Source organism: Apteryx mantelli, chromosome 19, assembly GCF_036417845.1.
Source record: "Apteryx mantelli isolate bAptMan1 chromosome 19, bAptMan1.hap1, whole genome shotgun sequence".
In the NCBI taxonomy this organism is placed as follows: Eukaryota; Metazoa; Chordata; class Aves; order Apterygiformes; family Apterygidae; genus Apteryx; species Apteryx mantelli.
The window spans coordinates 14,803,872-14,827,287 of NC_089996.1; the positions used below are offsets into that span (position 1 = coordinate 14,803,872).

General features: G+C 38.5%; 1 protein-coding gene across 1 annotated transcript in view; it reads right to left on the reverse strand.

Annotated features, from left to right (window-relative positions):
- The window catches only part of ABCA5 (ATP binding cassette subfamily A member 5), a 34,338-nt gene extending 13,469 nt beyond the window's left edge, over positions 1-20,869 (reverse strand). Inside the window, exons 1-23 of the mRNA XM_067308175.1 lie at positions 20,796-20,869; positions 20,091-20,212; positions 19,155-19,359; positions 17,815-17,973; positions 16,924-17,021; positions 15,690-15,919; positions 14,081-14,222; positions 13,155-13,343; positions 12,665-12,812; positions 11,600-11,768; positions 9,911-9,969; positions 9,204-9,314; positions 8,777-8,952; positions 8,219-8,338; positions 7,266-7,404; positions 6,989-7,079; positions 6,613-6,752; positions 4,925-5,044; positions 4,098-4,299; positions 3,679-3,848; positions 2,676-2,803; positions 1,466-1,603; positions 225-338 (exon numbers count right to left, since the gene is read on the reverse strand). Of these exons, the coding sequence (XP_067164276.1) occupies positions 225-338; positions 1,466-1,603; positions 2,676-2,803; positions 3,679-3,848; positions 4,098-4,299; positions 4,925-5,044; positions 6,613-6,752; positions 6,989-7,079; positions 7,266-7,404; positions 8,219-8,338; positions 8,777-8,952; positions 9,204-9,314; positions 9,911-9,969; positions 11,600-11,768; positions 12,665-12,812; positions 13,155-13,343; positions 14,081-14,222; positions 15,690-15,919; positions 16,924-17,021; positions 17,815-17,973; positions 19,155-19,359; positions 20,091-20,195 (3,153 nt within the window). The 5' untranslated portion in view covers positions 20,196-20,212; positions 20,796-20,869. The remainder of the gene's footprint in view (positions 1-224; positions 339-1,465; positions 1,604-2,675; positions 2,804-3,678; positions 3,849-4,097; positions 4,300-4,924; positions 5,045-6,612; positions 6,753-6,988; positions 7,080-7,265; positions 7,405-8,218; positions 8,339-8,776; positions 8,953-9,203; positions 9,315-9,910; positions 9,970-11,599; positions 11,769-12,664; positions 12,813-13,154; positions 13,344-14,080; positions 14,223-15,689; positions 15,920-16,923; positions 17,022-17,814; positions 17,974-19,154; positions 19,360-20,090; positions 20,213-20,795) is intronic.
- Positions 20,870-23,416: the final 2,547 nt, after the last annotated feature.

Consider the following 23,416-nt stretch of genomic DNA (forward strand, 5'->3'; position numbering starts at 1 on the left):
TGTTCTTCTCAAGGCAAAAGACAGTATTTAAAATGCCTCTTAAACTTCTTCAAAAAACTGAAATCTAGGTTAAGTTCTTGTGCACTCTATGAATCAACATTGCACTGCAGCAATTACTGGCAGGTAGCTGCTGTATGACCATATCCCCTCAGAAATTCTCTTATATGGCTAGATATGTGCTTTTCAAATGTGTCTCAAACTGCATATTTTAACTGAAAGTTTACCTTATGGTTTTCTGCATTCTCCATGGCAAAATACGGTGGCATTCCAGTAACAAAGATTCCTAGTAAAACAGATTGAAAATAGAGCTCTAGCTTGAAAACTGTGTCAGGAGCATCCTGAAAAATAAAACAGTTTTTTTTGATAGGAGGAATAATAACACACACCCCCACACACCCCTACCTCCACACACACCAAAAAAAGAAAAAAAAAAAGAGGATACTTTGTTATACATGCTTTTAAAAATTCTTATGTCTGGAAAATATATTTATATCAGATACAAATTTTCACTCCTTATACAAGTTGTTTTTAACAATATTGATTTTAGTATAGATTACAAAAAAAAAAAAAAAAAGAAGAAAACACAACAAACCATTTAACCATGGCATATTCCATTCAGGTGCTAATGCAAAAAACTCTAGTTCATCAGCTACACAGTAATACCAAGAAATCTAGAATGCGTGTGACAAGGAATGCATTAGTAATTGGAACAGGTCTATAAGTTTCAAAACATACACTATGTACATCTTAAACTCATCTGAGCAGTAGCAAGGAAGGAAAAAAGCTTATGGAATTTTCTGGAGTATTGATAACTTGCAGTACTGAATATACTACTAGAGTATTTATCCAATGCAGTATCTTCTGCAGTATCTAATACATTACTAGAGTATTTATCTAATGCAGCATCTTCTTTACTCTCCTGCTTGCCTCTAGCCTTTCTAGAGTTCCCCTGCCTAAGGCTATTCCCTGCACTGCACAGGAGGAGGCAGACCTCCAGTGACCCCATGTTCAGCCTCTCAAAATTGCAGGCAATCACATAATAGATATTTTTCATAGGCAACAAAATCCCAGCATGTCATCCTCTTTCAGAGCCCCTCTCCCTCCATGTCTACATCAGTTATAATCTGCAGAGTGAAATTCTGGCTCCTTTCAAGTCCTCTTGAATTCTGTAAACATCAGCATTGCCTCACGGAGAACCTCCTCTCTGGGCTTTTGTTACCAGGGTCCAATCCTTCCCAAGAGAAAGAGCAGCATGGAGAATGGGCCTTCATGCCACAGTCGAGCCCCAACCACTGGCTCACCAGTTTCTCCCTCAGTTACTGCGTGTTTTCCCAACAGTGCCTCCTGCCCATGGGGAAGCTTTGTGAAGGTCTTTAACAACGATGTGCTGCCCACTGCACGCTTAAATGCAATTGTGCCATGAGCTCTTTTAACAGTCTCTGCTGCAGACACGGGTGCTGCTTACCGGAATGAAGGGGTTGCTCCAGATTTGAATACTCTCAGTCACGTTCAAATTGCGAAGAAGTAGATTGCTAACAATATTGATCAAAACTGGCAGGGAATGCACCATGGTACTGTTGAATACGACTGTGAAAAGGTAGTACTAGAAAAAAAAGTATTTGATGTATTAATTATTCTGCATGAAGGATAATACCCTGAACAGGGCTCTACTATGGCCAAAATTAAACCTGAACATTGATAAAAATCTTTGCATAATAAAGTATGCTTTGTAGGGAGCTCTATACTGCTCAGGCTGGTTAATAACACATAACCTAATTCAGTAAAATAGCCATGCTCATACAGAAAAAATCAATTGGAATTAATTTCCAAAATATTTTATGAACTGTGGCATTATGACAAATGATGCTCTACCAACTATAGTTCTGAGAAACATGAACGCAGAGCCTTGTGTATCCTAAGTTCTCACTAATGCATTTAAAAAACAGGCAAAAAACTATGCTAGTGAAGGACTGTATTGTCATACCAATATTAACAGTTGCAACAAAGAAAAAAAAAGGGAACGAGAGAGAGAGCTGGTAAAGCATTTTCTTTGTTAGGGATTAAATACAATTCAAATATCCAAATCCTTTTGACGCTCCACCAATGACAATACTGAAGTGAATACTTACAATCCAAGATACTCATTTTTATTTACATGAGAGCACTATGTAATTATACTTCTGTCAAATTGTATAATTCAAACTGCATAAGGAAAAAAAATAAACTACATATGCCAGGTCTCTTGTAAAGCAAAATATTTCTCCTGGCTTTTTGCATCTTTGTGGGGAAAAAAAGGGGGTGGAAGTTTTGTTAAACCACTATAATTATCATTATGAAGAACACTTATCTTGATAATATTCCATTCTGTTAACACGTGAATCTCTCAGGCCTCTGGTATTAGTCATATTTCCTTCATTATATTGTTCAATACTTGGGACATTTTAAATTTTGACTTTTTTTATTAAAAATAACCCACAATTTCAATCTGTGGAGTTGTCCCCAAGTATTCATATGAATAGCAAAGATGAAATCTAATTCTATCACCTCAACTGAATGACCAGTGTCAACCTCATCAAGCTTATCCTGAACGTGATTGTCAGGAAATAATACAACAAAATAGTCACCAACCAACTACTGGTCTTTGGGATGTGGCAGTGCAGGTCCATCTTACTTACCTTTCCTGATTCAAAAACATTTAAAGCCGCGCTGTGTGGTGCAGCTGAAACGTAATTACTGTCATTGACTATCTCCAATAGGATGTTCATGCTCCCAAGAGAGTTGACAATGTCATCGATATCTGATTCTAGCATAAGACAAAGAAAATGACATTACTACTCATCACCAGCTTGGAATATTTTACACAAAATTATCAATCAATTTTCCAGTCAACAGCAGCAAACTTTTCTCACTGATATAACCCTATGATGAAAGATCACTGTTTCCTTACACATGCCTACCACAAATATCCTCTGCTATTTTGAACACCACAAATGTTTTGATTTCAGCTTCCCACTCAACAGCCTCACTAGAAATAAAGAATAATTTTTAGCTGCATTATCCAATTAAGTTGTACAGATCAAATGCAGCAGTCAGGAAGTGGAGGCGCCAAGAAACATTATCAGAATACTCAAAGTTTCAACGGTACAGAGAATTAACTAACAAGGCAGGAAATCACTGTCATTCTGACATGGTATTGGAGGACTAATGTTGTAGTAAGTACAAATTCTGGACTGATCAAGTATGGGTTTGTTTCTATTGCACATATTGTGGCTACACAACTCTAAACATTCTGAATTGAAACAAAATGGGATTTTCCAAAGTGTTTTGCACTCAGACTTTAATGCTGACATATCTGAATGTCTCTGATGTAGTATCTGTCCAATTCATTTACAACAGTCATTCTTCTTTATCCAGAAATAGCATGGGAATACTACACACACAAGAAGGAGGATCTCTGGACTGATAGATACCTACTCTCTACCAAGTTTAAAACTCTTCATGCTAAATTATTTGGAATAATTTCAAGGAACACTTGCTCAGAACATAAACACCAAGTTGTACATGCTACCTTTCTCCACAGTCTGCAAGCTTTCTTTCCCCGCAATGGTGAAATACTACATTTTAAGAGATGAGCGTAACTAGGAGCTATCCTCATGGAGCTGGCATTTGCTGTCCTACCTGTGGAGTTCTGTAGGAGGAGACGAGTTCTGTACTTGTGATATTTCTCTCCAGGCTTCAGCAAGTACAAATCTGGGGAAAGTTTGATAGGAGCTACAGAATTTTTGAAGTAGTGGTGTATAAGAAACAAAAAAATCTGAGCTAAAAGAAAAATCAGAAAAAGCAATAACCTGAAAGAAATAAAAGTTTCATTTTTATTAAAATTCATTGAAAGCAGACCCAGTTTATGTGCATGTTAGTTGAAATAACATGTCCTTCACCCCAAAAAGCATGTATTCAACAGTAACAGAGAGTCTCACGTTTGTTATTGTTTAAATGTAACTACTAAAATATATTAAATCACATCCTCCAGTTCCTCTGTTGTCATTCAAACAGGTTTTGAGAATTTTGTATGCAAAGAAGAAAGCCCCAATACTTACACAACTCTCACAGATTTATTTTCCCGTCTTAGACTAAGGAAGTGAACTTTTGCAATAGTAGAAACCTGCTTCTTCCAAAGAGCTGTATTGCTCGTTATAGATGATTTTGTCTCAGAGAACACCAGAAGGCTCTGCTCCATATCATCAAGTGATTTTGTATCCATTTCTTCCTGTACTTGCTGGGAATTAAACACACTATAATCTGAAAAAGAGGAAACTTATAATAATTTGACTACTCTGACAGCACTATTGACTATGCAGTTTGGAATCACAGGGCTGGCAAAAGTTTGGTGGCCATCCATTTTTCCTCTGACTTTTAAACTGGAATTGAAAGTAAATTCAAAGGAGGGGGAGATACCTCAGCCCTAAGTGCAGGTTACAAATATTAATGTCAAAGCAGATAGTTGGAAATGAATTCTATTTCGTGCATCTACAATTGTACAAAAGTACAAACTTCCATAAGGAAGACGAAGCATATGGCCATAAATGGTGGTACTGTAATGCAAAGTAGTTAGATGCAAGTACACTAGATGAAAAATTAAACACTACAGAGAAGGCCAGTAAAAGGCTTTTCCACTCCTGATCCCCCTGGAATCTGTTCTCACCCAAATCGCTCTTTGCTTTTGAATATTTCAGAAGTTTGGAATAACGTGATCGGATGCATCCTATACTGCCTGATGGAGTGCTTACAGGTGGATTTTTTATTCTTCCGCTGTAGTGAAACTATTTCAAGCTGTGCTATGGCGTAGACAATTGTACACTAATTACTAAGACTAAATTGAATACAAGGGAAAACATAAAAAGAAAATATTAGAGGTCTGTCTCACCTGCTTGATCAATCTCTGCTTCAACTTCCAGCTTCAGATATACATCCTCCAATGTTGTCATGGAAACACCATAAGTAATAACACCCAAATGTGAATGAGTGTCAAGATCAGAAAATAAGCCTAGAGGAAGAAATGAAATATATTGGTTGCTCTGAAATAGGATTACATCATCTGCCCAAGACATTTTCATTTAAGTTGGACTCTGCATCCCTAAAGCCTCCAGCACAACAATCTAAAAAGCAAGTACAACATAAATATAATTTCTTGATTATGAAGACATAAATCAAGGCTTGAGAACCAAGGTGGTGATAAGCTCCTTTAAGCGCAAAACTTTCTGAAGTGTCTGGTCAGGTAGGGAAAATGCTGCACTGGTTTCCCAAAGCTGTGCTGTTTACAAAAAACAGATCACCAGTCTAGAGTCTACTTGTGCTTAGAGCTGCCTATCAGCTGGCTCCAAACACATCTCTCATGCAAACACCAGCGCGGGGACAGGAGAAGAACTCAGGCTACACAGATCTGTGCCCAAGCATGAAGCGATTTTACAGATAAAACCACTGAATAACTTCACGTTAAAAATTACCCACATCTGTAAAGCTACCTTAACTGGACAGGATATTCTGGGTGATGTCCATAATTTGAAGACCAAAATTACATTCAGAGTGAGAGCATTCATTAGCACCTCGGGACAAAAACCATTTTCACGCTCTTGCCAATCCTATAAAATGAAGCACTCGACAAAACCAGGAGCTTCAGAGTCAAGGTTAAACTGAAAGAAATGCAAATGCATAACAGTGGGAAGGGCAACTAGGACACCCAGTGAAGCTTACCAGATCTCTAATTTTTTCTACCTCAGTGGCAGAGATACATTCCTAACCTCTGCTCCTCTTTAAAATAGTTTGGAGGAATTGATTCTATCTTGCATAAAGATGCCTGTTTTTCAAAAGTACACTCAGTGACTGCTAAAGGTAAAGTTAATAAATTATTAACTAGTTAAATGCAATGAGAAAAAGATATTTATGAAATATGAGCCACATTCACATCTGTATTGGTTCTGTCTCCTAGTTTTTCACATTGTGAAAAGTACATACTGTTTCTTCCATTTTCTCCTGGGAGATGAACAAGGAGCCCTGTGTATGACTGATCAGATAATTGCTGCCATCTAGTGAAATCAGCACATTTGTTCCACTCTCCCTCTTCCACCAATGAATTTTAATGTAATGACACAATGTTCTTTCCGGCTCACAACAAGAGGGATTATTGTAGGACTTGTGCCTTTCTGGCTTCCTGCTGGAGGCCAGCCTTGTTCATTAAAATGTTCTGCAATAACAAGATGAGGCTTCTACAAGACAATGGCATTCTTGGCCAAAAGGCCTCTCCATTTCTGCTAAAAAGCTTTTCCCCAATATTTGCTGTTGGGTTCCCACACCACTCTTAATATACCACAATCCCGTTGGAGGAGGAGAGGAGGTCCTCTCTCACCTGAGAAAAATAAGTCAGTGAGAATTAAAGCAAAGACCTCACTGACAGATCTTCAGCAAAATCATAGCCAAACAACAATTACGTATAGAAATGCATACATACAGAAATGATAATATAACACCTCCCAAAGTAATACTAGCTACAGCCATGCTTGACAGATTTCTCTTCTAGATTCTTTCAACCTTGCAACCCCCAAAAAGCACCAATACCTGCAAACTTGTCCATGTCTTTGAGCGGCAAGGTGTACAAAAGCTGCTGATCATTCTCTTGTATCAGGCTGGCTGCAGGTATATGCTGTCTTATCAATGATGTTGTTGCTTCAGTGTTGCAATATGCATCTATGTGCATACTAATAAAATACACAGAAACAAATGGGATTTAAAAACTTGCTTTTCTCCTTGTATCCATACCAGAAACATTAGCCAGCAGAGCACCAAACATTTAGTACGAGGAAGATAAAACGATCTTTTTTTGCTGTTTTCTTTTTTTGTGGCGGGGTGAAGCGGGGTGCTATCTTACAGATTTCAACAGAAAAAGTGGGAAGATAAATGACACCATGTAGCAGATATCACATAAAAAGAGTACCTCAAACGGTAGCCAATTCCCCATTTGCTCTTGAGAAAGAGAGAAGATCCAAGGCATTTTAACATCCCTTGAGAAATCACAGCTTTACGATCTAGAAACAAAATCAAAAGGCCCTTTGAATCAGAGTACTGGCAATTTGCCCCCCCCCTTGTATTTCAAATAATCCTGTACTCCAATGGTTGAAGGAGCATCACCTTAGGTACTGTAACGCAACTGTTGCTTACAGACGGCCTCTGCCCTTCAGGACTGTATCACCCAGCATCACAGCAGAACTTACCAGCAAGAATATCTGCCTCATCCATGAAATGAGTACTGAAAACTGTCACACGATTTGCTTTTCTGTTTTTCAGGAGATTCCAAACGACATGTCGCGAACATGGATCCATACCTGCAGTTGGTTCATCCAGCAGTAAAACCTAGATACAAAATAAGAAACATTTTCAAATCTATATTCACATCTCAGAAAATCCTACTTAAGTAACAGATATAGGCCTTTTTTACTTGAAGGCTGCTATTTAGTTGTTTAAAACATCTGGAAAAAATTCTGAAGTATGCAAAGCAGCTATCTTCACTACTTTTTGAACACGTACATCACCTGTTGTGACAAGGGGAAAAATCACAGTAAGTTAATGCATTTTATTCCTTTTCTAATACAATTACATTTAGCTACCTATTGACTCCTTCTATTAAGGGACTGTTAAATATATGCACATGCTTTTAAAATCACAGTGAACTTCACATTTATTTTTAAATACATATGTAAAAGCAGTCTCAATTCTTATAAGCCACAGATACACAAGTCTGTAACACAGAAGAGCAGTACAGCTCCATTCCTCGCTCCATGTGCTTGCTTACACGACTTTGCAAGAAAAGTCTACTGATAGTGGGTTTCTCTGTTGCAAGCTAAGCGTTACCTGCCAGACACAATTCAAAACTTTTCATGCTACCTACCATATGAAGTGACCAAATCCATAGCTATTGCCATCACCTAAACTATTAACATCCTGAATCATAAAGGATGAAATGTTTAAGCCATTTTATCTGTCTAAACCACAGATGAGAAGAGGGAACAAAATCAACAGCTGCTCACAGTAACAACTTCTGCATCCTATAATTTTTTTTATATATATATAATGTATATAAAATATATATTAAAAAACCTCAATTTGAACAAAAAACAACATTTAGGTGTATTAGAGACAAAGTCAAGAATTCAGCTGTCACACTCACCTTTGGATTCCCAAGAACAGCAACTCCTACTGATAGCTTCCTTTTCTGCCCTCCACTTAATTTTTTAGCTTGATTGTCTCTGATAGGCTGCATATCCAAATCTAAGAGCACTTTCTGCACCTTTGAAAAATAAGAAGCAGAGTTATTGTTAATAAAAGCAAGGCACTATCATTTTTTTTACAGGATTACAATTCTCAGCATTCAGATTAATTGTTTCCAATGCACAAAGTATTTGAACTGTGCACCTTGCTAACAAAGCTGAAAATCAAAATTGGGGACTTAAGCAACAGCAAAACTGTTAAAGTTAGCAGATGCCTATGTTTGTACACAAATGCTAGAATTTAAATGTTTCACAAGCATTTTAATCTCCTAGGAAAGATTATCTATTTATCTTTGTAAAAATATCTGTCTGCATTCTGCCTCCTTACCAGTTGTACTGTAAACTAACATTCCTTTGAACACTTGTCTTAAGGAAGTATCTTTGCAGCGTAGGGCCGTTCTGCCCTGCTAGATTAAAAATGAACATGTAACGATGATACTTAGGTCTAGTTGACTTACCTCTTGTATCAAATCATTCTGAGGTATTCCTTTAATTGCAGCAAATACGGATAGATTCTCTTCCACAGTTAATATATCAAAGTGTATATCTAACTGAGGGCACACACCAGCTATTCTTCGTACTTCAAGCATTTCATCAATTTCAGAGACTTTGTGTCCGTAGACAGAGACAAACCCTGAAAAAGCCAAAAGTAACCAAATGAAGTTCTTTTTTTTTTTTTCACACTGAGACAGAAAGTAGGCTAACATGGTCAGTTAAAAATGGACATTAATCTAAAGTGAACACTTTTAGACAGAAGCCAAAGAAAAAGTTAGCGTGACTTGGAATAACCACAAAGGTTAATGTCCCCCATTTTCAAAAGAAAGGTTGAAAGAAATCACTGAGTAAAATATACAGTCAAAATTTCCTAACGTCAGGAAATCTCACCATCCGTCGGTGGACAAAGCCCACAAAGGATGTTCATCAGCGTTGTTTTTCCTGTTCCGCTGTGGCCAAGCAGAGCTGTAATCTGGCCTTCATAGATGTCAAAGGATAAATCTAGCCCAGCAAGGCAAAAGCAACGGAAAGAGGAGGCATTAGTGATGTATTTGCGTTACCTCACAACAGACTCGTATCACAGAAGTAAATTCAAATACTGACATATTGGGTATGCATTTACACTCTGCTCAAAGGAAGACCTTACCTCTACACTTTGGTACAGCATGGAAAATACTGCAAGAGCAGCAGCAAACAAAGCTGGGGACAGTCACCGCTAGCACTGATTATGGCGAGACTTCATTTTAAAAGCAGTACAAGGTTTCATGCCACATGGGAAATGACATGAAAGGGAACAGGGAAATGGGGCAGGGAAGATCGCATTGCTTAATGACAGGGATGGAGGAGGAATAAAGACCAAGATGTCACTGGATTTTCTCTTCGTGACAGAAGGGCTCCTCTTTTTGTGATACAATTTTAGATAGATTACTGCCAAAGCGGTGAGAGAAGACACACACAAGCATATCTGGCATTCATGCTCCAAGTCCCACCCCGCCAAAAGAAACCCAAAAGCCAAACCGAAACACAAAAGACCACTCATAATTCAGTTATTGCTCCTCTGCATCTCATAAGCAGCTTAAAAACTAAAATGCTCTTACTTCTGAGAGCCTCCACAGTTTCCCCCTTTTTCCTGAATGTTTTCTGAACACAGCTGATTCTGAAAGAAGACACGTCATTTTATAAACTACTTTAAGATCTTTATATGTCATTTTGATCGATCAACATTCTGCAACAGTCACAAAAAAGAAGACCATGCTAAAGTTGCACAAAATACATTAGAGAGCCATAGAGGCAAATCAAGAGACAGGAGATCTTGAAGGACTTACTGCATCTCCACACTGGTATCAGAAAGCTTTTTCTCAACACCTTACTAGGTTATAGTCTATGATGAGAGAGTAATTTCAAATCCGTATTTCTTTCACGGAGCAGAACAATGCACTAAAGACTTCCCAAACTAGAAAAGAGGGCACAGCTATTCCCCAATGATTTCACAATCTGACAGAAGATTTAACAGACAGAATATGGAAAAGAGGTGTTAGTACAACAGACTCCAAAGATGCAACTGCTGACAGCTCTTGACAAAAATCAGGCAAAGGAACACAGATGTCTTTCTCTCCAAGAAAGGTAAAAACCTTCCTCCCAGCCCCACTGTTTTTCAAAGCGGAATAAAACAAAAAGAAAACCAACCAGTTTATCTAAAAGAACAATGTGAAAGATGGGTTTTGGAGATGCATTTGAAAGCCTGGGAGGCTTGTCAACGAGGTCAGAGAGTGAATTACAAGTGTAAAGGATGGGGAGGAGACTGATGAATGTAAGACAATGAAACCTGTATGTACAAAGGTGGCAAAAGATGGGGGAAAATGACGGAGAGCTAGTAGAGGGATGCTATGAAAAGAGTCCAGGGCAGATCAGCAAGGCAGAAAAGGCTACAACATTCTTGCATGAACATCAGAGCATCAGGAGAAAAAGCAGACCCTTCAACCTGTGTTGGACATCCTAAGAGACATGGATAACAGAGACAACGCAAGACTAATTCTGTTCACTAAGCTCAAGTATTTATTCAAGCCTAGTAGAACCAACAAAGAGGAGTGAAGATGAAGAGTTTCTCTCAGGTCACATCATACTATTCTATTGGAAAATAATGAAAACAAGGACTAAGGGAATGATTCTGAAAATAAACTCTGAGAAGCACTGGAAATACATGACAGTCCAGATGAAAGACAACAGGCAACATGAAACAAAGCATGAAAGATGAAAGCAAGCAGATCAATTTTTTTGTTTTCTTTTACCCTCTTACGTATGACATCTGGGGTAAAACAACCAAGAAGTTCTCCAGTTTACGGAGAACTTAGCCTTCCCATAAACCTAGGATTTAACACTCTCTCCAGCAAGACTCGGATGTGCACTAACGGAAAATAACTCTCCCAGAAGAGTAGGCGTTTCAACATCTGCAAACACTTATGCCTCTTGTGGCCTCAGTGAAACTGAAGGAATGGAAAACTGACTGTTTTTGAGAGGACTCCAATTGAAGGAATACAATACACAAACAAATCCTTTCTTTAAGCTGAGTGATTTATCCTTGGAGGACATCCATGTAGTTGATGATGGGGCTTCATTGAAAATGGAAAATAGCTGTGCTGTGTGTGTGGAGAACTATCTGCAATGCATACCATATGCTATTTGAATCAACACACTAGAAAAACAAGAGCAATTTTCAAAACACACTTTAAACATCAGGAATTCAGGTGATCTGCTCAACTGAACTTGGGGAATGGGATGAGTCATACCTGATGGCTTCTTTTCCCTGAAATTCAGAAGGCACAGGTTCAACTATCTCACTGAAACTTAAACTGCCATTGATGCTGCTCTCATACAATTCCTTGTAATTTTTTCTGCGCTTTGACCAAAACGAGGGCTTCATGAAGAAAAATGATGTTCGGCGTAGTCCAAACTCCCCTGAATAATAACAGGGAAAAAGAAAACTTCTTAACAGTAACTGTAGACGTATCTCAGCATTTGAGTTTTGGCTATAAAACCTATGAGCAATCCTGCTGCAAGTTTAGGAGCCAAGCCCACGTACTGATGCTGGAGGGATCTAGGCAGCCAAGTTTACGCTATCTGCATTTAAGCCATCATTCCCATCAGCACTCCTAGCAGATTCTGGTTTAAGTATTTAAATATATGCAGAAATCTTTTTCTACTCAGGAAAAATTCCTAGTACTGAAAAAACGGTGACTTAAATACATACAACGTAAAGAAAGAGAGATCGCAAGCAAAGGGAGCTGAAGGGCCTAACCAGGGATTACTAGCAAGACTAACAACTTTGTTCTATACTGTGTTAAAACTACTGCTGTCACAAGGAAAGGTCTGGAACGGGCAAAGTAGTCTTTAATTTTCAACCCTGTAAAAACAAATTGCAAAGGCTGAGACACTAGTTAACCCAGCAAAGAAGCTATTCCTCTTAAAAAGATTGTCTGATACAAAAAAAAAAAAAAAAAATAGCTGACACATCTAAAAGCAATCAATTCTAACCATGCTAATACTGTCCTCACATCTCAGTTTTATTACAATAAAAGTTATTTCAGCAAAAAGTAGTCAAGCCATAATTACAAATATATTTGTAAACAGCAGACATCATCTCCTTCTCCATAAAATTGAAATTAGACAAACACCACACTACTACAGCGCCAAGAGGCTGAGTAGTAATACCACAGTATGTCGGAGCCACTGAGAAAGGACCTAGTTGTTCAGAAATACCACCTAACTCTGCCACTGATCTCAAACTGGGGGCTCAGGATTTCAGGAAATTGTAACATTAGCACAGTTCAATTCAGTTTCTTTCACGAACATACCTGGAATAACCTGATCAAGGTAGACAGCTACAAGCAGATAAAATATGCTATCCAGCACCAATAAAATAAGAGAGATAAAGAGTGGGTAAGGACCATGATTTAGATTTGAAAATGTTGCACCATCTTCATAATCTTCTAGATGCATGACCTGCCAACAAACACGGACAGACTGAAATGTTGCAGACCTGCAATTTTATCAGTCGGAATGAAATGACAGCAGGGTGCAAAACTTAGGAACAGAAGAGATCAAAAAGCGACAGAGATCACAGCAACAAACACAGAGTAATAGTTGCCTGATGGTCTACTGCATTTTACTTGATATTAACATTGCCATAGAGACTTATTAAAATAGGCAATTCCCACCCCATCATCAGTTTTTAAAAAAAAGAATTAAACTGTTTAAGAATATCTACACCACCACCTCTTTGAAGGTGATACAAGACAAATGATTGCTACGAGGCTGCAATCCGAGAAGTACAAGGTTATTTACCTCTGCAACGCCAATCAAGAAGGTGCACTGACACAAGGGACTCAGAAGCCACACAAAAGACTTTGGGAAATCTTCCAGCAGGACAATATTAAGACCCGCAAAACCAAAAGCCAGCGTCGCCAAGAATTCAACTATACCCACATTTTTTGACTTTTTAAATAGAGGTGTCAGCATAAGTGCAAAGAAAACCTAAGAACAAACAGATCAAAAAATACAACAAGGTAATATATTAAAAAAATATAACAAAGCATAGAAAATATAAAGTAGAAAGACCATAACTTCATTTTTGTCTCTGGTAACCAAATCATGTTCCTGGAATAGCCAATTCAGCATTAACCCAAGACCCACATGTCCTTTAAAAACAGACTACCAGGAGCAACAGATTTCCCAAAGATGCCAGGCAAGGGACCTCAGAAGAGAACTATGAAAGAAAAATACGAAGCTATACTTTGCAATATGCATACACATTCTAATTAGTAAACCTGTTTTAAGAGATATATAGTAAATAAATATTTTTAAATTGTTTGATTATGAACTTTGACAAGTAATTTGCTATATTAAATTGATTCTTGAGTTTAATTAGGGTTTTAGCATCATACTATATAGTAATAGCAAATGTTTAGAAGTGGGCATGGTTTGGGACTTCAAAACAGTACTGCACTGCATTTTCTGTTCAAAGACAGATGATGACTACAAATTCAAATACTTTGGTAAGGAAAGCTATTCCTCATAGCCACAATCAAGACCTGCACAAGCCCCTGAACCAGAGTGGACTACAGAAAGGGGATGGGGCACCTAAGATACCTGGTTATTATTTTGTTCTAACAAAACTACATCCAAGTTGTCTAGAAGAGAGAACGGTATCAGACAGGAATGAAAAACTCTTGGACAGGAGGGCCAAATTCAGTGAGATTCAGAATACTTACTGAAGAGATTCCATATAGAAAAAAGAGAAGAAATATCACAAAGGCACTGCTCTGGGGAAAGAGCGAAGAGGCTGTTGCAACGACCGCCATAAGAATGGACACGACGAAAATCAAACTTGCGTAGAGCAGCACCCAAGAAAGCCTACAAGCAAAAGGAGGGGGGGAGGGGAAGACACACACACACAAAAAAACAGTGACTGAATTCACAGTCTGAATTACTCACAGAAGTAGCTAAAACTACAATTCTTTAATATTCCTGACAGCTGCACCAAAGGACAGCCTTGCAACAAAACAGCCGCCCCCAAAAGAAAAGAGCTCTTGTAAATCTCAATATAATTGTTCGAAGCATTAGAGCATGCCCATCGATACCGACTGCATCAAAAAGAAACAATTAGATGATTCATGATATTTGTTGAACTTGCATAATTAATTCCCTAGTTTAACCAGAAGAGGGTAATTGAGTAGTATGTTTCAATAATTAAAGAAATTCTATTTAAAATTTAATACATTAGTCAGTCCAGTAGCTGAGCAGGATAATAAAATACTCTTCTGTATAAAAACAGAGTTGAAAGCCAGTGAGCAAGTCTGAACTGAGGAAACAAATTCTTACAGGTGACACTGTCCTCACAAGCAAGTTGGTCAGGTTTTTTTCAGCGGTCTATCAAAGCTGCATTACCAACATGCCTTTGCAGATCACTCCCATTTTACACAGGGATTCCCTGAAGCCAAAAATCAAAATGATTTTTTCAAGATCGCAAATTCTTAATTAATACTGATGCATGAGGAGCAAGTGAGGACCGCTAGCCAATACTGCAGGTGAAGGATATAACTCATTCTAAACAAGACTTGTCACAAAGGAAATATCACCAAAAAAAAATTAATGCCAAAAAAGAGCTTTGATTAAAAAAAAAAAACAGAACAAAGGGAATCAGACAAAAACCAATCACAGCTGGCTGTTACGATGCACCAGAACAAGGTCCTAAGATGTTGTGGGCCATCACTGCTGGAAGTGCAAAGCTACACCTATAGTTTTATCTCTGCAACTACCGATGTTTTCAAATTAGTACATCCACTTATGTGGAAAAAAGTATGTTGTATTACACAGGACAATTTCCATCACAGCGGAGAAACAGCTTAAAACCTGTTGTTCAGACTTCTCTTTCTGTCATGTTAAAATTACAGAGTTAGATTGGATTAATTATGGGTTGGAGAAATGCTGATGATAAGTTCTGAAGAGAGATGGCACGTTACCTGTTTAGCCTCAAGAAAAGGTGTTACTGAGCCAAAGCATTAAAAATGACAAAACAAATTACATAAAAATCTCATGCATCATTTTATTCAATCCCTCCAAGTCTGGTATAATTCTATATTTATAAATGAAGCAGCATTACTCTAGTATTTATTTACAAAAACTATTTCTATGATACTATAAGTATCTCTGTGTTAGATTTTCCAAAGCACTTCATTCTTAGGCTGCTGCAGTATCAATCTGATCAACTGAAAACAATTAGTGAACTAAGAATAGGATAGATGGGGTTTATTATAAGGCTTTTTTTTTCTTTTTTAATTTTTTTCTAGAATGAACAAGTTATACTGAATACTCACATACCAAAAGGCAGTATCATGAAGTCCCAATATTTTTAAGAATTCCTTCAACTTCCTCTCCTTTTCTGCCACAATATGAATAGCCAAATAATACCCAAATGGTGAAAAAGCAATTACTAGGTAAATTAAAATGATTGCACGAGGAAAACTGTCTATTTCCATCACTTCGGCCTCTCCCATAACGACAGCTCTTGTTAATTCAAGTTGTTCCCAAACTGACTGATTAGTCTTCAGCTAAAAGGAAAAGAAGGAAGAGTCATTCTTGCATCATTTCTGATTTTACATCCCCATCCCACTCGGAAGAATGGCAGTGGTTTTGGCAGGTTTTGTAACCTGGTAACGGACCGCAACGAATAAGGGCTTAGATTGGTGAAAAGTCGCTACTGCTCAGCTGATGCACAGTTAAGTGTCCTCTCGGCTTGGACACCTGTGAGAACACACATTAGTGCCGATCTCCTCCACTGCAATTTAAGCTGACTTGTTTTACCTTACACACTTGCGATAGGCAGCTACCACAGCTCATCTGACACGTGGCAGCTCATAAAACTCTGCTAAATCAGTTCTTCATCTGGGTTATAGCTTCACTGCCTTGGAAAGATCTGGAGATTTCGAGGAAAATCTGAGACCTTAATTTCCTCAAATCCCAGTCCGAAAGCACAGAAATAGAACATCTGAAGAGATGGAGATAAAAAGGACAACAGCTTTGCAATTCCTGTTACCTAAAAAGATGGGACTTACTGAGAGAGGTGTGATGGGAGAGAAATACTTAAGAAGGTATTATTAACAAATACTGATCAGGAACAAAACAGCAAGGCAGATTTTACAGCAGCAGAGACAAATGAACAGTGTTTGCAGCACAAGAGGGAGTACGCATGTGCGTGCGTGGGGAGGAAAGCAGCCCATCACATGCTTTAACAAAATGGGCAGTGGTTTGAAGTACCATTTTGGGGTGACCACTGTCAAACATCTGTCTTTTAATGATTGCTACCATATATGCTTCAGACTCATTTAAACACAAAAAGACAACAAATGTCCACATTATTCAACTGGACAAGAACATTTCTGTACAAAATATGGCAAACCCCACAAAAAATATCCTGCCTCCTCAATGGATGTAAGCTAAAGGTTGGTAAGGTATTTTATACAGTTAACAGACAACATCACAAAAACATTCTGAATGAAGGCAATTCAAGGATTTGAACTTCTTTGGTCTTATTACACTCTTTATTTACTCTTACCTGTATAATTGCTGCATCGATGCAGGCTTGCAGAGCTGTAAATCCTGAGTGCCAGTATGTTACAGATTCACATCCTTTCACCAAGCTGGAGCAACTGGCTACAGAATAACCAAGGCATTTAGAAAAGCAAAAAGCTGGAGTTACAGCTGTCCTACCCCCAGTGTACAGATGTCACAGGTTGATGCAATCCCTTGTAAGTGGTAGAAACAACATCCAAAAATATATATATACACATATACATATATTTATATACACACACACGTATATATCTAAAAAACATAAAGGACTAATTTGCAGTACCGGATTCAAAAGGCACCCTTTCCCAGAGCAGTCAAACAGCATGAGGGATATGCTGTTAAGCTTATAACTGTTATACAAACAGTGAAAGGATAACAGGATCTGATGAGCTACCAGATAATCTTCTGGATGGTTTATGAAGTGCTGTCAAAACCCCCCCGAAACCTGAGAACAAAAAAACCCATGGAGCATTGCTGTCTCCTGTGTTCTGAACACCTGCAAAGCTGCTTTACCGAAAAAGCCAAGTCATGCCAGGATGCAGCAGGTCCACAGACTCGCACGCTATGCGGCAGAGAGCACGTCTGCACAGCACAGTGCGGCAGGGCCAGCAGTGCCCCCGCCAGCACATGGCCTGGCTCCGAACCACGAGGCGCCAGCAGCTCCGACAGGGAGAGCTGCAGAGCTGCTCCAGGCTGGCACTGCACTGAAGCTAACCTGTGCATCTTACTCATTTCTGCATTACGCTAAATTACACAGCACTCCAAACAGCTTCATTTATTGTAGCACGCAACAACAGGCCAAAAAAGGAAGAATGAGGATCTGATTTTCTAGTTTATTCCCTTAAGAAGTAAAAATAAGAGCGGGCACACGTACCTCTTGACTCCACGTAAACAGAAGACATGGTAACAGAATCAGGAAATCTAAGCTGGTAGGACATAGCGTCGTTGAATACTACGCCCACAAAGTTTGAGGGTTTAAAAGCACTAGCCTCTTGCAGTTCTTCTTCACTTAAATATTCTTCTGTGATTATGCCTGCAAGATAACAAATTATCACGTTGATTTGGGTATCAGCACAGCAGCAAGAAAAACTGTGTAACAGTTTATTTTAAAGCAAAGTCATGCCAGTCATTGATAATTTGTTTGGATTTGGATATATATAGGGCTATGTTTTTGTCCTGGTAAAGTAAACAAGTATTCCCATGAATATAAGCCTGCAGTAGTGCCATGTTAATAGCGGGGTGAGTAATTCAAAGAAAAGTTTACCCCGGCACCTTTCCCTCAGTCCTTTTTCCGCATTTGTCCTGTTCCAACAGCTTCTGTGCCCCAATTCTGCAGGCTATCTGAGAATTTATTTTCAAGTACCACTGCTTTTCAACAAGGGCAGATCAACTGGCATAGAGGGTTAAAAATACAAAAATATAATATTTTGCCACTGACTTCAGCAAAGGACTTCAGCTCTCAGCTCACAGAAAGCACAGCAGCAGTTTTAAGGGAGAACAGACTTTGAAGACAGAAAAGGGAATCATTTACTAAAAACAGAAGAGGATATCCATAATGAAAATGCAGACATCAGGCTGTGCTATATCTTAGAGATACCTTTGAGGCATGAATACCACAAGGAAGAGAATCAAAGATACCAAACTAAAAATACATCAGAGTGGTTTTGGATAGATCAGTTACCACTAGCTATGTCAGCTATGTAGAAAAAGTGCTTTAAAAAAATCACTTTTAAAATCAAGGAGATGACACAGTGTTAATGGGAACCATCATTTAAAAAGTCATTGTTTTGACAGTAACAGGGTTGAAAACTCAACCTGGAATATCTGCAGATCAGCATCATCTGTTGAATTGACCCCAGGATGTCACAGTATAAGTACTAATTAGTTCTAGAGAGTTTCAGTGGCTTTTGGTACTTTGCATTTGCTCCAAAAACCTTTCCCTTAGCTATGTAACACCTGTGAGCTGTAACAGGAACACATATGTGGAAAACGTGAACTACTCTGAGGAGGTGATGCAAGAATATTTACCAACCAAACGAAAAATGTCTTCACAGTCTGTTCTCTTTAGCTGTGATGGAAAAGAAATGCTCTCCAGTCTGTCAGAAGCGGACAGGACTGATCCACCATTAGCAGCAACAGAGAACATCCTCTTTAAACACAAGGCACAGCATGAGATATACTTAGAAAAATAAAATGCTTAGGCATTCCGTATACCATCTTCAAAGTTATCGAAAGCCACTTTCTTCATGATTTCTCTTGCCATGCTGGTTGGCGGCGTGTATCCAATGACAAAATTCACCAGCAAGGAGGTATCTAGAGTACCAAGATCCGTGTCAGGTACCTCGCCGTATTTCTTATGTGGATACATCATGCTCATGAGTATTAGCCAAAATAAGAAAAAAAGTGGGAAAAGGATTTCCTGTACAAAAAAAATTAAAAAAAAGAATTTAAAAGAGAAGTAGTAGAAAAAAGATTTTCTGAGTCATGCAAAGTTTAAAGAAGGGACTGTGTCTTTAATCGCTTGACTGCAAAGATTCCTTAATGATTTCAATGCAATAACAGATTTAGTGCCTTTAATGCCAAAACCTTCTCTGTAGCACTGTAGCAGGATTTTAACAGCATGCATTGATAACTTAAGAAGCTATTTTAAGGTAAAAAGGAATAATTCTACCCACTCTAAGCATCAGTAGATTTATGCTATTTAGAAAAAAGCAAAAGACAGACCACGAACCATTAAACAAGTCAAGCCAAGCACTGCACTGGCTCTTGTTCACCTCAGAACTTCCCTTAAAATATCATACACATTATCTGGGCATATGGCTAAACCTTTAGAAGAGATTAAAACCTTTTAAAGAGGTCCAGTCCTGCTATACCAGTCAGCTATGATCCCTAGGAGGCATGCAGACTTTTTTGAAAGTGCACTAAGATTCAAGGGTATCTTCTAGATAATGCCTTATGATCTTACGATACACTTCCAGCCCAAGGATCATAACAGCTTCTGAAAAAGCCTATTTCAAACCAGAAATCAGAGCAGACCTAGAAGCTTCAGAAATACTGTGATGAAGCTGAGCATTGCCTCCAATTCAGGAACCACTTAAATGCAGAGTAACTGCAGACACAAAGATGACAGTAAACAGGCACTCCACTTACCTGAACACTACTTTTTTTAGTCCTACACTTAACAAGACAGTTCTTGAATAAAAGAGCTTTGGTTTGTCTCCATACTCCTGCCTCTCTCCAAGTACTTGGTGCCATTTTTCAAGACTAGTTTGCTTAACAGAAAAATAAACAAACAAAAAATTAAATAACAAAACACATAAGCCAGGCAGTTACAGCATTCATTACCTCTAAAAAGCACTCTCCAATATACATGCTAGACCCATTACATCAAGAAGTTGTTAGCACTCATTTACAATCAGAGAGTTGTGCAAACAGGGCTGGGAGAGACCTCAGGATATCATCTGAGCGATCTTCCGCTCAAAGACAGGATCAGCTCTATGCAAAGCAACAAGATTCAAGCTAACCTCGGCTTATTTTCATTTTATTACACAGATATTATAAACAAACGTATTCATCTCAGTGCATAATTCCAACATCCAACACACGAGCTCAGGGCAGCTAGCCAGACCGATGCATTTAAGAAGAGAGACATATCACCCCAGGCAAACTGTTCAATTTACTGTGAGTAATCCTTTTTACTGCAGCAGATGCCATACTACTTATTTTCCTAATTTACCTTTTCATTAGGCAAGCAGAATGAACACTAGTGTAGCTGAACATAAACGTTTGGGAAAAAAAAAAAAGATTTGAAAATGCTATTTCAACAGGCACCATTTAAATTCCACCAAGACGTACCTCGTCAGCAGAGTGAACGGTAGGTTGGGGAATAATCACATTTTTATTCCCAGTTCTGCCACCAACTTGCTGCCAGAGGTTTGAAGTCACTGTTTAATCTCTATCCCCACTTCCTCACCTATAAAATTGAAATATAATCGTTAACTGCCCAAGAAAGATCGCATGAGAACAAGTGCAGGTCTTTATATTATGTGGCAGATACAAGCTACTCTAAATGATTACCACCACCATTTCTAGATCCTATCTTACTAGCCCAGCTAAGAAGATCAGTGCCAAACTAGTTATATTGCAGGGTCTTGCAAACTCAGGGGGGATGTCACTTGTCTAGCATCTCCTTCCAATGGAAAGATGGTTGGGATGACACAAGAAGAAACCAATCAAACAGCAGATAGATGGAAACTGAAACTCTCTGTACCAAGATGTTTTCTTCTGAGACTGCTCCCACATGGGACCAAACACCTTGGGCCATGAGTCTTACCTGCAGCAATACCTGTATGCCATAGGTGAACAATTCAGTCATTTTTCAACATTTGAGTCAAAGCATAGTATGGATTTTAAGAATTATCTATATTCCAGGTTTTCTGGTTATCGACCCTTATTCAAAGAGTCAACAAATGTTTTTGGTGACTGCACATCCAAAGCAGTTCCATAACAGGACCCGGCTGCTCTGCTATCTTTTAGACAACACACAGTTCAACGCTCCTTTCCTGCTATATTGTAATATGGAAACCTATTTTGGGAATACAAACATTATCTAACTAAAATAACATATGAGGCTGCTCAGATGTGAGCACCACTGCTATGAGTTTAGCATGTGCAATGAAAAACTTTAAATGATCAAACTGCTTATAGACAGGCATTTATATCAAAGCATGCATTTCTTTAAGTGTAGGAGGAAAGAGAGGAGGGGAAAGACATCTGCAAGCAAACAGAAGCACCACTCACCGCCCTCTCAGACTCTGATGCTGAACTTGGCTCTGCACAGGCAGGTTCGCAGATGCTCGGAGCCCGTTGGGTCAGTGGTGCCCTGCAAGGCAGCGAGGCTCCAGCCAGGCACATGCAGCGTGAGGGCCTGCAGGAGACATGTTTGCAAGTCCACTGAAAATGATCCTTGGGAACAGGTTCCAGTCAGAGCAAGCAACTAACTCCTAGAGTGCCTTTAATAGCACTGAAATGAATTCTACTTTAAAAATTAAACATCTTTTTCCTCTTTCTAGAAAAAACAGAATGCTTAAATGTCACCATAATGCCACTAATTAATTCTCATAGAAAAAAAAGGATGCAACAGCACTAGGTATTTTTAAGCGAGAAACACTTTAAAATGACAGAAGAGAGTTTTAAAAAGAATCAAGAAAAGCAGCTATTGCTTACAGATTGTAAAAATCAAAGTGTTTCTTCTCTCTGTTCACAAGTAGTAAGCCCTTGAACTTCCACTGTTTGAATTTCAGGAGCTCATTTCAAGAGCATTTACAAGAGGAGAAGCTCCACTGGCTTCCTCGCTGAATGCAACATGACTGGATTAAAACAACATAGTCTTCCTCAGTCACGCTTCATTTTAATGAAATCCAGAAAAGTGGCAAAGCTGATTTAATCACATATAATCACTAAGGTCAATGACTGCTCCTTTCTTTCTACCCAATAAAAAAACCAGAACAAAACAGAACACGATATCATTTCTGCACATCCATTGGAATGCTTTCATGCTTTAATTCACAACATTTAGGTGGAAGGAGGAGTCACTGTAAGAACATTAATTCATTTCCTGGTATTGCATCCAGGAAGTCATCACAGCAAAGTTTCTGAAACTACATTATAAGTAATTAAAAACATTGAGAACTATCACTTGAATGCTGAAGAACTGTATCTTGGCAAAAAGTGCTTTCAGAAACTTCAGATGAGGAAAATGAATGCATATGCTGAACAGAAAAAGGAGCTGCCAAGACATTTATTTGAATAAGTATACTAGACAAAATGAAAAGACTCTTAACCTGCAAACATCCTCAACAACTTAGCCACTTCCCTACAATCTTGCACTGATAGGAGAAGTGGCTGAAGCACAACTGCTCATGGGAGTCTCAAATCAAAGCAATCTCAAGGAAATTACTGGTTTTGTGCACTTGATTCTACATTTGAGATACTGATGATTCTTACAGGAGAAAAATAATGATAATGCAATACTCAAAGATTTCCCTCTTTTCCCCAGATGTCAAGCTGACAATGGTCTGTAGCGGTCAATTTATATGATTTTGTGCTTCAAATCACATTGCCTTGTTTTTCAAGCTAAAGAGAGTGTGGGCCTCAGCCAATTGAAATGTGGCTTAGGGGAAAAACAGGAAGTATTTCAATGGACAACAATATCTGCAAAAAGATAAAAAAAACTGATTATCGACTGTGCTACAAGCAGATAACAGACTAAATGATATGTAAGAAAAACTCCGATATGCCTTTTATTGGCCTTGAATTACTTAAGCTAAATACTTTATGCATTTAAAAGCCAGACTGAATTCCTTTCCCCATCTGAATCCCAAAGGAAAGGGACGTTGCTTCTGCTGCTGAGCACCAAGACGACGGGCAGCTGCGGAGCGCTTATCCGCAAACTCATCGTTCCTTAATTGCGGGGT